The sequence below is a fragment of the Barbus barbus genome (assembly GCF_936440315.1).
Source record: "Barbus barbus genome assembly, chromosome: 41".
NCBI lineage: Eukaryota > Metazoa > Chordata > Actinopteri > Cypriniformes > Cyprinidae > Barbus > Barbus barbus.
In genome coordinates, this window is record NC_136719.1 from 26,650,608 (window position 1) to 26,662,637 (window position 12,030).

The window sequence follows — 12,030 nt, forward strand, 5'->3', positions numbered from 1 at the left end:
GTTGGCGGGCTCGGCGTCCTGGCTCAGGGTGACGTTGGCGGGCTCGGCGTCCTGGCTCAGGGTGACGTTGGCGGGCTCGGCGTCCTGGCTCAGGGTGACGTTAGCGGAAGCGGCGTCCTGGCTCAGGGTGACGTTGGCGGGCTCGGCGTCCTGGCTCAGGGTGACGTTAGCAGAAGCAGGCTCTGCGTCTTGGCTCAAGGTGACGTTAGCAGAAGCAGACTCTGCGTCCTGGCTCAAGGTGACGTTAGCAGAAGCAGACTCTGCGTCCTGGCTCAGGGTGACGTTAGCAGAAGCAGGCTCTGCGTCTTGGCTCAAGGTGACGTTAGCAGAAGTAGACTCTGCGTCCTGGCTCAAGGTGACAGAAATAGATGCACCAACCAAGTTACTGTGGCCATTCAACAGATTGTCTGTAGAGAGAGAACAGTGCATATTTAAAAAAAAAAGACAAACTCAAGATACACCTGGAGTGATGCATGATACTTTGGGTTTCTTAATCTGAAACAATCTTGTAGCAATGTAAAGAGCCATGTTAAACTATGGAGCTGAATACAGAGTAGTGATGACTAATGAACAAGAAACTTGGGAGGTTAGGTAATTAGAATAATGTTAACGGTTCTAAAATTATTTTTGGCTGCATTATAAAGACTACTATATTCTGAATAATTCTTCTAATCTCTAATATTGAGAGAGAACACACACACACACATTGAAATAAACATTAAAAAAATCCTGCAACCACACAAAGAATAAAACACTAAAACTCACCTTGCCATACCAACTGGTGATAAAGGAACACCAAAAGAGTAAGTTTAATCAAGGCCATTCTTTACCACAAACTTAACCACTAAGACAGCCAGACTAATTATGCATACAGTTCCAAACAAACCAGGACTTTTATAGCCAAACAGAAAACAATTTGTGGCACCTGGACAGCTCGTTAGCTCATTAATACATAATCAGTAAGCACACACAGCTTGAAAATCATTAAACCTGGGCAGAATAAAGAGGTTCACTTTCTGGCCAGAGAATAACTGGCTCCTGACTGACCGTGTATCCCAATTTTCATACTCTCCATCTTAAATAGTATGTGAAATAAGAATATTGCTGCCTTCATGTGCTATCGGCATTATCATAAATACAGGTTTCCTAATCAGAAATTGGATGTGAACAGCCTCTGAAGTCTTATTTGAAAGAGGACGCCACTTCATAACCCCAATGACATGTCCATGCTCACTCTGCCCAACAACTAGTGTCGATAAGGGATGAATGAAGCAACTCATCTTATGATCTTGTAGCTGTATGAAGGCCATATAATGTGTGTCTGTAGGGATTGTTTGCATTGTACGTTGTCATATCATTTAAGTAAACAAGGCCGCTGCATAAGTTCTCACCTAAGACTGTGGCACAAGAAACAATATCACATTCTGTGTATTGATATTTGTTTGTTCATTCACCCCTTAAAAGTGTCTTAACTATTTTAATAATGTGATTTTAACATCGGCCTAAATATAGTCTACAGTATGTTCAGTGAAGGGGCTTGATAAATCAGTCTCTCCTCACCTTATACTTTCGTGAGCTCTGAAATTCAAAAACAATCGGTTTTGCTGTACCTGAACTCAGTAGAGTGCACACTATTAGGAATCTGTGTTGCGGATTTGGCACATTTTTTTCAGAAGAAACCTTTAGAGTCTAGAAACTCATTGCAGCTGAAGACACAAGCCTCACCATGCATTTAAAATTGAGAATGATGAAATTTTAAGATGATGCTGTGTAATTTTTTAAAATAAGACTTTCTTTTTGGGCAAATCAAAGAAAATGTGAGGTATGAATTGAAACATCCAGTATGTTTCTGCTAACAGGTGCTGTAAGGACAGTTTCCAAACACAACTTTTGCCTACAGCACAGATGTTACAATGGGGGATTTGCAAATAAAACAGTTTAATTGGTTAAATATTGAAGTAATACTTCAGTAATTTATTTTAGCTGAATCCTGTTTACCTTTTATGATTAAATGTACAATACAATACATTGTATTTGAGCTCTACTTGAGTATAAAAATAGTATAGATAAAAAGAAATGTTTTGAGTTGAGCAGCTCCTTTTGAAAAAGAAGTGTGCTTAAGTATACTTTTATAAAGTGTACTTATTGCAGAAATAACATACTTTAAAAGAACACACATAAGTACAAATTAAATATGTTATTTTCGATGCTTAAATACATTGTATTTGTAATTAACTTCAAATGTATCACATTTTAAAGTGACATTAAATGCTATAAGTTGAACTTTGGAGTGATTTTGTTAAACAACTTAAGTGGTACTTTTCAGTACATCTTTATATGTACTTTCATAATTGTTTCTAGTGTCTTTAAAATATGGTTAAAGCAATTAATGTTAACTAAAATATACTTAAATGTCATTTCAGTGTTATATATCTCTGGCAATGAAGTTGAAATTTAGTATAGGCTATTAATTTTCATTTTATTTAAAAAATCTCTTAATTACCTAGTTACAATCAACAAACACAAAATGAAAACCCACAACATTTATTGAAAAAACAATCTCTAAAACAAATACACAAAAATGTGTTTAGCACAAGAAAAAGCCAACACTACACACAACTGCAACACTTTAACTCACTAATTAGAAAGAGTCTGTAGAACAAAGTAAAATCACTTACATACAAAAGTACCTAATCTCACCATCATAGAAAAATCATTCTGTATGATGTATAAGACCATTTCCTCATTGGGACCTACAAATGTCCACAAGGTCAAAATTTACTGGTATTATTATCCTTGTGGAGTCATTTGGTTAGGTTAGGGTTGCATGTATTATTATTACATATGATTATATTTGCAGTCATTTTAGATGAAGTTTTTGCTTTTCCAGAAAAGTAAATGTAAGTGCTTAGTATGACATGCAATAAAAATAATAATAAAGTGAAAGAAAACAGTAACTGTTCGTCTTCACTTCATGTCATGAAACTGAATCATATAATTGACCTTAAACAAGTGAAAACATGATAGAAGTTCAAATAGACATGACAAGACTTTAAATGGAGATCATTATTGTGAAAAGAGCTTTACAAAAAAAACCCAACAACAACTGTAATTCAGTTTATTTTAATCAAGTCCAAATGGCTTGATTGAATCTTCATAATCTGTTATTTGACTCACAGTGGGTAGATTATTACATATTATATTATATACATATTAAGTCTGTTACTAGTCACAAATTACATCATGAAAAGTTTTAGTAACATAATCCATTAGATTTCACATTTTAAGTAATATATTCGAAGTACTTTTTGATTACTTTGGATTACATGTAATCAGTTACTCTCCAGCACTCACTTGATGCAGATGAAGTTGTTTTCTTCAGTTTCAGGGCGGCTGATCCAGTGATTATCGTGGGTCCGAATGGCTCCGGATCTGACCGTCGTATCGCAGTCGTCCAGTCCGGTGTCGTAATCAGGAGCCCACTGATCGTAGCAGATGGTGTGACCGCTGACCCAGAACCAGATCCCCACTGTGCAGGAGTGACGCAGACCCAGCCACACGTGAGGAGAGGAGGCGCTCGAGGTCACATTCATCACCCGCCGCTGCATCTGCTCCGAATCCACCGACACCAGGTCCATGTCTCTGTCTCTGCAGTATCTCAGAGCTTCAGGCCACGTCTTATTCTCTCGGATCAGAACCAGTTTATCTGCAAACAAACAGAAAGTGAAGCATTTAAATACAGGAACTCATATGAAGAGCATTGAGTTAAAGCAGCAGGGTTTGCCAAACAGGCTTCCTGAGTTTATGAAAACCTACTAATTAATGAAACTGAATGAGAATTTATATATATATATATATATATATATATATATATATATACTGTATATATATATATGAGGCCGCAAAATTAATCTAAATAAATCTGAAATTGTAATTTAGCTCAGTGTGATGATCAAATCTGATGCATTGTGTGTTTCAGAGTGAAGCGTGTCAAATGCGAGTTCATTCACACGTCAGCAGTTTATAAAACAGTGTTTTCAGCGTCTCAATTCACAGTAAATACTGACTCAATTAACACTGAGTTTAATGTGCATTTGAGATCCCAATGTGTGCTAAGTTTACTTTTTTTTACTTATTTGCATAATTTCTGACATTTTTGTGGACAGACGGCATTTCACTAGTAAAAACCTGAGGATTTAAAACATCAATATTATTATTATTATATGTGTAAAATAAAATGGTTTAACTGCACATGGCAGTGGGAATTAACAACAGTAATATCTGTCTTGATTTTTATATCTGGAGTTCCCTGTCGATACTACACTCGTACTGCGTCGCTAGACGCTATGGGGAAAAACTCCTTTTTCTCCGAGGACTGAAGACTTTTTCAATCACGCAGTGTGACTGCACGGCCATTATAAAAAACGAACCAATGGCTCGTCAGTGGTACTGCACGAGCCTATGGCGGCAAAGCCCGCCAGAGCCCGCCAGAAGGGGCGGGGTCATCTGGCTATATAAGCGGGCGCTTCGCCATAGGAAAACAGATCAATTCTCCTTCAGCGACGACGATCATCCCTTCACTGACACTCGAGACTGGAAGACGCTCGCCGTAGAAACGCCTCGCTGCGGATAGAAGCTGCCTTTTCCTCTGCACCCTCTCGCTGCTCTGCCTGCTCTTCGAGCCACTCCAGCGACCTGTGCAGATGCCAGCCTCGTCCCCTGCGGCCATCCGGTGAGTCTAAAATCAAATTTCTCTGAAAGAGCAAATTTCAAGCGACGTTGTTGCAAATGTCGCACTGCCAGTGTGTGCTAGTCCGCTCGGACAGCATGACGGTGGTGTCGTACATAAATCGCCAGGGTGGGCTCACCTCGAAACGCCTTTCGAGATGCAGCTCATGTGCCCGGCATTCTGAACCAAGGAGCAGACATGCTCTCTCGGAACAATGTCCCCTCAGAGGAGTGGATGCTCCACCCACAGATGGTTCAAGAAATCTGGTGAATCTTTGGCAGGGCAGAGGTCGACCTCTTCGCCTCCAAAGACAACTCTCACTGCCAGATTTATTTTTCGAAGAGCGAGGACGCGTTGGCCCACGAATGGCCCAACCTCCTTTACGCTTTTCCCCCGATCGCTCTGATTCCTCAGGTAATCAGGCGGATCAGGGAATGCAAGCACAAGGTGCTTCTATTGGCCCCACTCTGGAAGAACCAGCTTTGGATCCCGGAGTTATCGCAGCTGCTAATAGCGGCTCCGTGGCCTATTCCCCTGAGGCGAGACCTCCTCTCCCAGGCGAACAGAACGATCTGGCACCCCCAGCCCAAGCTGTGGGACCTGCATCTATGGGCACTCGATGGGACTCTGTAGATCTCCCCGAGAATGTCCTGAACACCATTGAACAGGCTAGAGCCCCGTCCACGAGACGCCTCTACGCCTCTAAATGGTCGGTTTTCTCCGCCTGGTGTCAAGCCCGCGGTAAAGACCCGACAACATGTGACATATCAGTGATATTGTCATATCTACAGGAGCTGTTGGATAAGGGCCGCGCCCCTTCCACGCTCAAAGTCTACGTGGCAGCTATAGCAGCTTCTCACGCTCCTATAGCCGGACAGTCGGTGGGCCGGAACAACCTGGTTGTCCGTTTTCTGAGGGGATCTCGGAGGCTCAATCCGCCCCGACCCCTCACAGTCCCTGCATGGGACCTGCCCACGGTCCTGAGAGCCCTCAAGGGCCCTCCTTTTGAGCCACCACAATCTGCAAGCTTAAAAACACTGTCGCTCAAAACCGCTCTGCTACTAGCGTTAGCATCGGTAAAGCGAGTAGGTGACTTGCAGGCTCTCCCTGTAAACCCTGCCTGTCTTGAGTTTGGGCCTAACGACTCTAAGGTCGTCCTAAAACCAAAACGCGGCTATGTCCCTAAGGCGCTCTACACTCCGTTTAGAGCCCAGGTTATTACGCTCTCTGCGCTCCCCTCTTCTGAGGAGGACCAAGAGCTCAACCTTCTCTGCCCAGTCAGGGCATTGAGAATGTACATCGAGCGTTCCACGCCATTTAGGCAGACGGAACAACTCTTTGTCTGCTTTGGCGGCCGCACCAAGGGGTCTCCGGTCACAAAGCACAGAATATCTCGATGGTTAGTTGACGCTATCGCACTAGCATACTCCTCCCTGGGCCTCCAGAGCCCCATTGGAGTGAGAGCTCATTCCACGAGAGGCGTGGCCTCTTCTTGGGCGTGGTCTAGTGGTGTGTCTATGGCAGACATTTGTGCGGCGGCCGGCTGGGCCTCGCCGTCCACATTTGCCAGGTTCTATAGATTGGATGTCCCGGCCTTACAGGCTAGGTTTCTCTCTGCTTAGATGGCACACACCTGTCTTAAAGCGGTCCCCTCAGGCATTGCCTGATTCTCCAAGAACGCTCTTGGCCCCATTCCTGGTGCTGAGGCTGTACTTATGACCGTTGAAACGATTTCTAGGCTGGACTGACCTCTGAAGAGTTCGGTCCTCATGCCTCCTGCAGGATGCTTCCTGCTCATAATTGGTCCCTCTGAGCCTTACTGCTCAAGGCCAGTTTTATGGTTGTCGTTTCTCTTCATGGCATGGCGGGATTGTATTTGTTCCCCATAGCGTCTAGCGACGCAGTACGAGTGTAGTATCGACAGGGAACGTACTCGGTTACTAACGTAACCTCGGTTCCCTTAGATACGGGAACGAGTATTGCGTACTATGCCATGCCATGCAGCTGCACGACTCAGGTCGTCGCTTCAGTCGAATTGGCCTGTTTTCCTATGGCGAAGCACCCGCTTATATAGCCAGATGACCCCGCCCCTTCTGGCTTCTGCAGTACCACTGACGAGCCATTGGTTCGTTTTTTATTACTGCACGAACCAATGGCCGTGCAGTCACACTGCGTGATTGAAAAAGTCTTCAGTCCTCGGAGAAAAAGGAGTTTTTCCCCATAGCGTCTAGCGACGCAGTACTCGTTCCCGTATCTAAGGGAACCGAGGTTACGTTAGTAACCGAGTACGTTATATTATTTTATTTGTTTAGCTGCATGTCTTGTGATCATAAACTGACATCAGAGAACTATGAATGTGTGAATGTTTTGTCAAATTACTGAAACATTAGTTTAAATACTTAAACTCTGGGAATTGCTGGTTTAAAGGAATAATGCAGTCGTACTGTAATGATGAGAGAGTTTCTGTAGTTTGACATGTAGATGTTCAGCAGATCAGATGATTGATCTACTCACCATCATAACACACAAAGGGATGTGATTCTCTACAGTACTCGTCTGTCCATCGTCCTTCTTCTTCTCTGATATCAGTCGATGCACAGATGCGGTCTCTGTTAGCTCTGTTATTAGGTTCATTAGGTTTCCAGTGTTTGAATATGAAGTTGCTGTTATCTGACCAAACCCAGGATCTGTACAGACCGATCCAGACTTGATTATGTGTCGTTTTATTAATCTCTGTATTCTCACTCTGATTCCTCACACTGGCCAGATCTGTGTGTTTCTCTCTGCAGTATTTCTGAGCGTCTGCCCAGTTCTTTTTCTCCTGAACACAGACGAATCCTTTACTGGCTTTAAAAGAGAAAGACATTTGTCTGATATTGATTTAGAGAATTAAATACATGTTCTTTCTGCTCTCATTTACCAAGAACAAAAAGACAAATCCAATTGTGTTTCATTATTCAAAACTGAAAGCATTTTATGATGATTTTAGAACATTTCTGTTTTAATCACAAAGTCAAGTCACATTTATTTCTGTCCCATGTAAAATAAAATAAGTGTCAGTGTTGCAAAGTTCATCAATTACTCATAAATCAATTCAGTTCAGCTATAAGCAGCTTTGCAAAAAAATTATAATGTCAATTTGGTTAATTAATAGTGTTCGAAGTTAATCGAATATGAAACATACAGCTGAACTCACCATTATAGCAGAAGAAATGTCTTCTTGTACTACAGTCTATATCATGCCATTGTCCATCATTGTTCATATAAACACAGTCTCCATCTCCATCTGGTTGTGTTGGTCCCCAGTTCCTAAACTGAGACTCATCTCCTCTGTAGAAGTCAGAGTCACTCAGAGACCAAATCCATGTGTCCTTCAGCCCAATCCAGACACGGCCAGAGTAACTGTTGATGAGCTGTTTTATGTCATTCTGTTCTTTTATGTCATTGATAGTGACCAGATCTGTGTGTTTCTCTCTGCAGTAACTCTGAGCTTCAGTCCAGTTCATCTTCTGATTCACAAAGTGATACTGACGCAGAGATGAACTGACCACGGCTGAGGAGAGACACATTCACACAGATCTCAGACTCATTATATCCACGCTGTGTTTCAAGAGCTCAGAGTTTCAGTATGTGTTTGATAAAGTGCTCTGAATGGTGCTTTTGTACATTCAGTGTTTCCACAGTTTTAAGAGACCTAAAGCTCTACAGGGGCACAGGCCCTCATTACTTTTTCTATCACTTTTTTCTTGAAAGCCTGCTGTGTGCAAGAAGTGTGCAACACAATGCACTGTACAAACTTCCGTTGTTTAAACCACTATTCTTACAGCGCAACAATACTGAGGAAAGTAAATATGTATGTTTGAACATTTTTAAGCATCTTTAACATACTTAACATGAACATTTACATTGTTTACAGCATACATGGCATACACTGTATGGAAATAATAAAAGCAGAGATAATTTTTTCTTGCACATCTTAACGCACGTTAACGCATGCAATTAATCTAAAAATCGAAAAATGCAAATTAATCGTTTGATAAGATTTGACCCCAACTTCTTGCCGTCATCGCAGCGTGGAAGGTATCTATCATTCATTGGTAATCAATCATTGCCTGCGTCCCAGTGTGCACGCTATCCATCCTAAATTCTATGTGATATTAGTCATTTTCAATAATATTTAGGGCATATAGGGTGGATAGTATACACATTGGGACGCAGGGATTGTGTGATTATGAGGCGCCGGGCTCGACAAAAGTGAAGCGAACGCAGAGAGAGAGAGCGAGTGTGTCCGAGAGAGAGAGAGAGAGAGATGTATACTCATATATGTGATAAGGGTACAGCGAACCAGTGCTGCCAGGATCGCGGTTTTCCCGCACAATTGGGCTATTTTGAAAAATAATCGCGGGAATGAGATTTTTTTGGGCTACTTTTATAATGTATCAAGGCCCCCCAAAGTTTATACACATGTGATCGTAAAAGGAAGTTATTACAAACACTCAATGGTGGTTTAAAGTGAGTTCTGAGTAAAAGTGTACTATTAATCTCATAAATTGTCTTATGTGGCATGATGCTAATGTTAGCTCTTATGCACCTGCAGAACAGGTCCATGCATTTTGTTATAATACTTCATGTAAGGTCGCAAGAAAATGTTTTCTTGTATTTATTTAGAAATGCTTTTGATAATAGTTGGGCAATTGTATACTATGCCAGTATAAAGGCTGATAATGGCTGCAAAAAAAAGAATAATAAGGATTATGTCTCATACCTAGCAGAGGTGTGAAAGGTTTTATTTAATTAATAATAAAAATAATCATACTTTTTCTCAGAAAACTATTTTAAATTAACAATTTAATATATAAACAATTCCTACTCAGAAATGGATAGTAAATTTAAAAAATACAGGGAATTAGCAAGTATTACATTGAATTAAATATGAAATGTAAACACAGTCTGAAATAATATTTTCTTGTAAAATGCACTGCAATGTTGTGTATTGTATGACTTTTAAAAATATGTGACCCTCTCTGGTAAAACCCAGCTAAAGTCATTTTATTGTGATTTACTGTTTTCTACAGAATATCATCCTTCATAAGGTAAAGAACATTCTGTGCAAATGTAACCTTTATATCTTTAATATTGACTGAGTAACGCCATCTCAAAGATTGAAATTATAGTGAAATTAATGGTTGAAATCAAACTTTGATGCTTGTTATCTCTTAATTAGATTTTGAAACTTTAGCCTGCATTTCACAGAGAGGGTCACATATCTTAGTGTTTTATTACCTCTGAGACTGAAATATATTGCTATTGTAACACAACTTCACTGTGTGTGTGTGTGTGTGTGTGTGTGTGTACATATAATTTTAGAATAGAAAATAAATCAATACTTATGTCTTAGTATCTTCACTTGCAGAAGTTAAACACTTTAATTTAGACTGAAATCTACAGGCCTCCACAGTCTAGAGGACTCATGGGAAACACTGATGTTTGGTGGTTTTTATGTGGTTTATTACAGTAGCAGCTCAATCTCCTGAACAACACACACGATTACAGGAATCATTCAAACACACTTGAACACTGTCAGCACAGCACTAACACTAACTATCAACACTAGTACTAGTCAAGCACTCACTCACCTGTGAGCAGAAGAGACATCAATGTGATTCTCTCCATTTCTGAGGGAAAAACAGAAATCAGTCTCAATAAATGATGAACATCTGACCAGATCCAGAACATCAGATCATCTCATTTCTGCTTCATCATTGCTTATTAGATTCTACATCAGTTATAAATACACACATGAAGCTCCTGAAGCTGATGCGTGTCATGATTCAGTGTCAAAATACACTCAAAATACAGTAAAAGCAGCTGTGGTTGCATCAACTTTTCAGTAAAAAATTCAATAGGTTTTACAGATTTAAGATTTATTTACAGTAAAACATTTTACTGTGCATTATTTGTAAAAATATTTCATTTGCTGATTTAATGCTATTATGCTAACCTACTGAAATACTAAAATCTTTAATACACTGACAACCACCTTAAAATATACTGATATACTTATACAATTTTTACTGTGTGATATTTAGTGTTTTACAGTTCAAATTTATGATAATGTTTTACATTGTATTGTTTTATAATTTGTTTGATAAATAAAGAAATTTAGGACAAACTTGGGAAATTAAATGGAAACCTTTATGGGCTTGATATCACCATCACTTTCAATCAATCTCTGGATATTAAGTTAATTTATTAGGTTTATTTGTTTTTGTTTATTGTTCTCTATAAAAACCAAGATACCAACAGATAAAATGTGCAACATTCACTATTTAAACAGTGATCAGCTGAGTATAATGTATTATAAAACACTGCTAAATCAATCATATTGTAATCAGTGTAAAGTTAAGAGTTTCTTACCTGTAGATGCTGTGATTCAGGTGTGTTTGTTTCTCCTTTTATCAGGACAGACTGATATCACCCATCATCTCTCTTTCTGCTCCTCCCATCTTTGCTTTTCCTGGAAAGAAAAAATCCATTCTGTGGTTTGTTTGTTTGTTTTTCAGGTTTGTTTCCTTCTTTCTTGATGGAGAAATGAATAGTGAGAAATTAAAATACTTTTACTGAGGTTTTCCTGCTTTCAGAACTGTTTGTACTTCAGCTCCACATTCATTGAACAGAATTGTTGACTTGTTTGTATCCTCTTTTTAATTTCTCCAGGGAACATTGATACAAAGTCAATGCTTCGATGAGAATACTGAGGTCTGAAAGAATGCAAGCACATTTTTGGTTAATTATTTTGAGTAATTGTTTAATGAATACTGATATTATTCCCGTACTAATTTCCTCTGATTATCTCCAGCGTCGTGCAACATTTGACTTTTTTCCATTTTTATTTACATATTGTTACACTTTTCTTCTTTTTTTTTTTAACGCAGCTGATAGTCATGAATGTCCCAGTGTCCATCAGGGATGAATAATCAGATGTGGGACAGAATTTTAATGTGTGCCGGTGTTATTCAAGAAAAAAAATAAACATACAAACAATCTAACCAGAAATCCAGGAGCGCTTTTCAGGTAAAATGCTAAATCAGCAGTATAACAGAGTTTTGTCTCTTGTGTTCTGTCTTTTTTATTATTGTTGAAGGATTCTGGTTAAAAATCTGGTTGGAAGCAGGGCTATTAAAACTAAAACCATAAAGAAGCAAAAAAAAGACAAGCATCTGAAATAAAATAAATGTTAATTAAATAAAATTTTATACATAGATTGTATGTGTGTGTGTTTGCATGTATATAATAAATCC

General features: G+C 39.5%; 1 protein-coding gene across 1 annotated transcript; it reads right to left on the reverse strand.

The window, feature by feature from the left end:
* Positions 1 to 286: 286 nt before the first annotated feature.
* On the reverse strand, positions 287 to 11,477 carry LOC306861014 (C-type mannose receptor 2-like). Its single transcript, XM_079403067.1, has 7 exons — positions 11,345 to 11,477; positions 11,147 to 11,246; positions 10,366 to 10,404; positions 7,926 to 8,282; positions 7,244 to 7,576; positions 3,355 to 3,706; positions 287 to 407 (listed from the first exon to the last, which is right to left on the reverse strand). Exons 3-7 carry the CDS (start codon positions 10,400 to 10,402, stop codon positions 383 to 385), a joined length of 1,104 nt encoding a protein of 367 aa, XP_079259193.1. The 5' UTR covers positions 10,403 to 10,404; positions 11,147 to 11,246; positions 11,345 to 11,477; the 3' UTR covers positions 287 to 382.
* Positions 11,478 to 12,030: the final 553 nt, after the last annotated feature.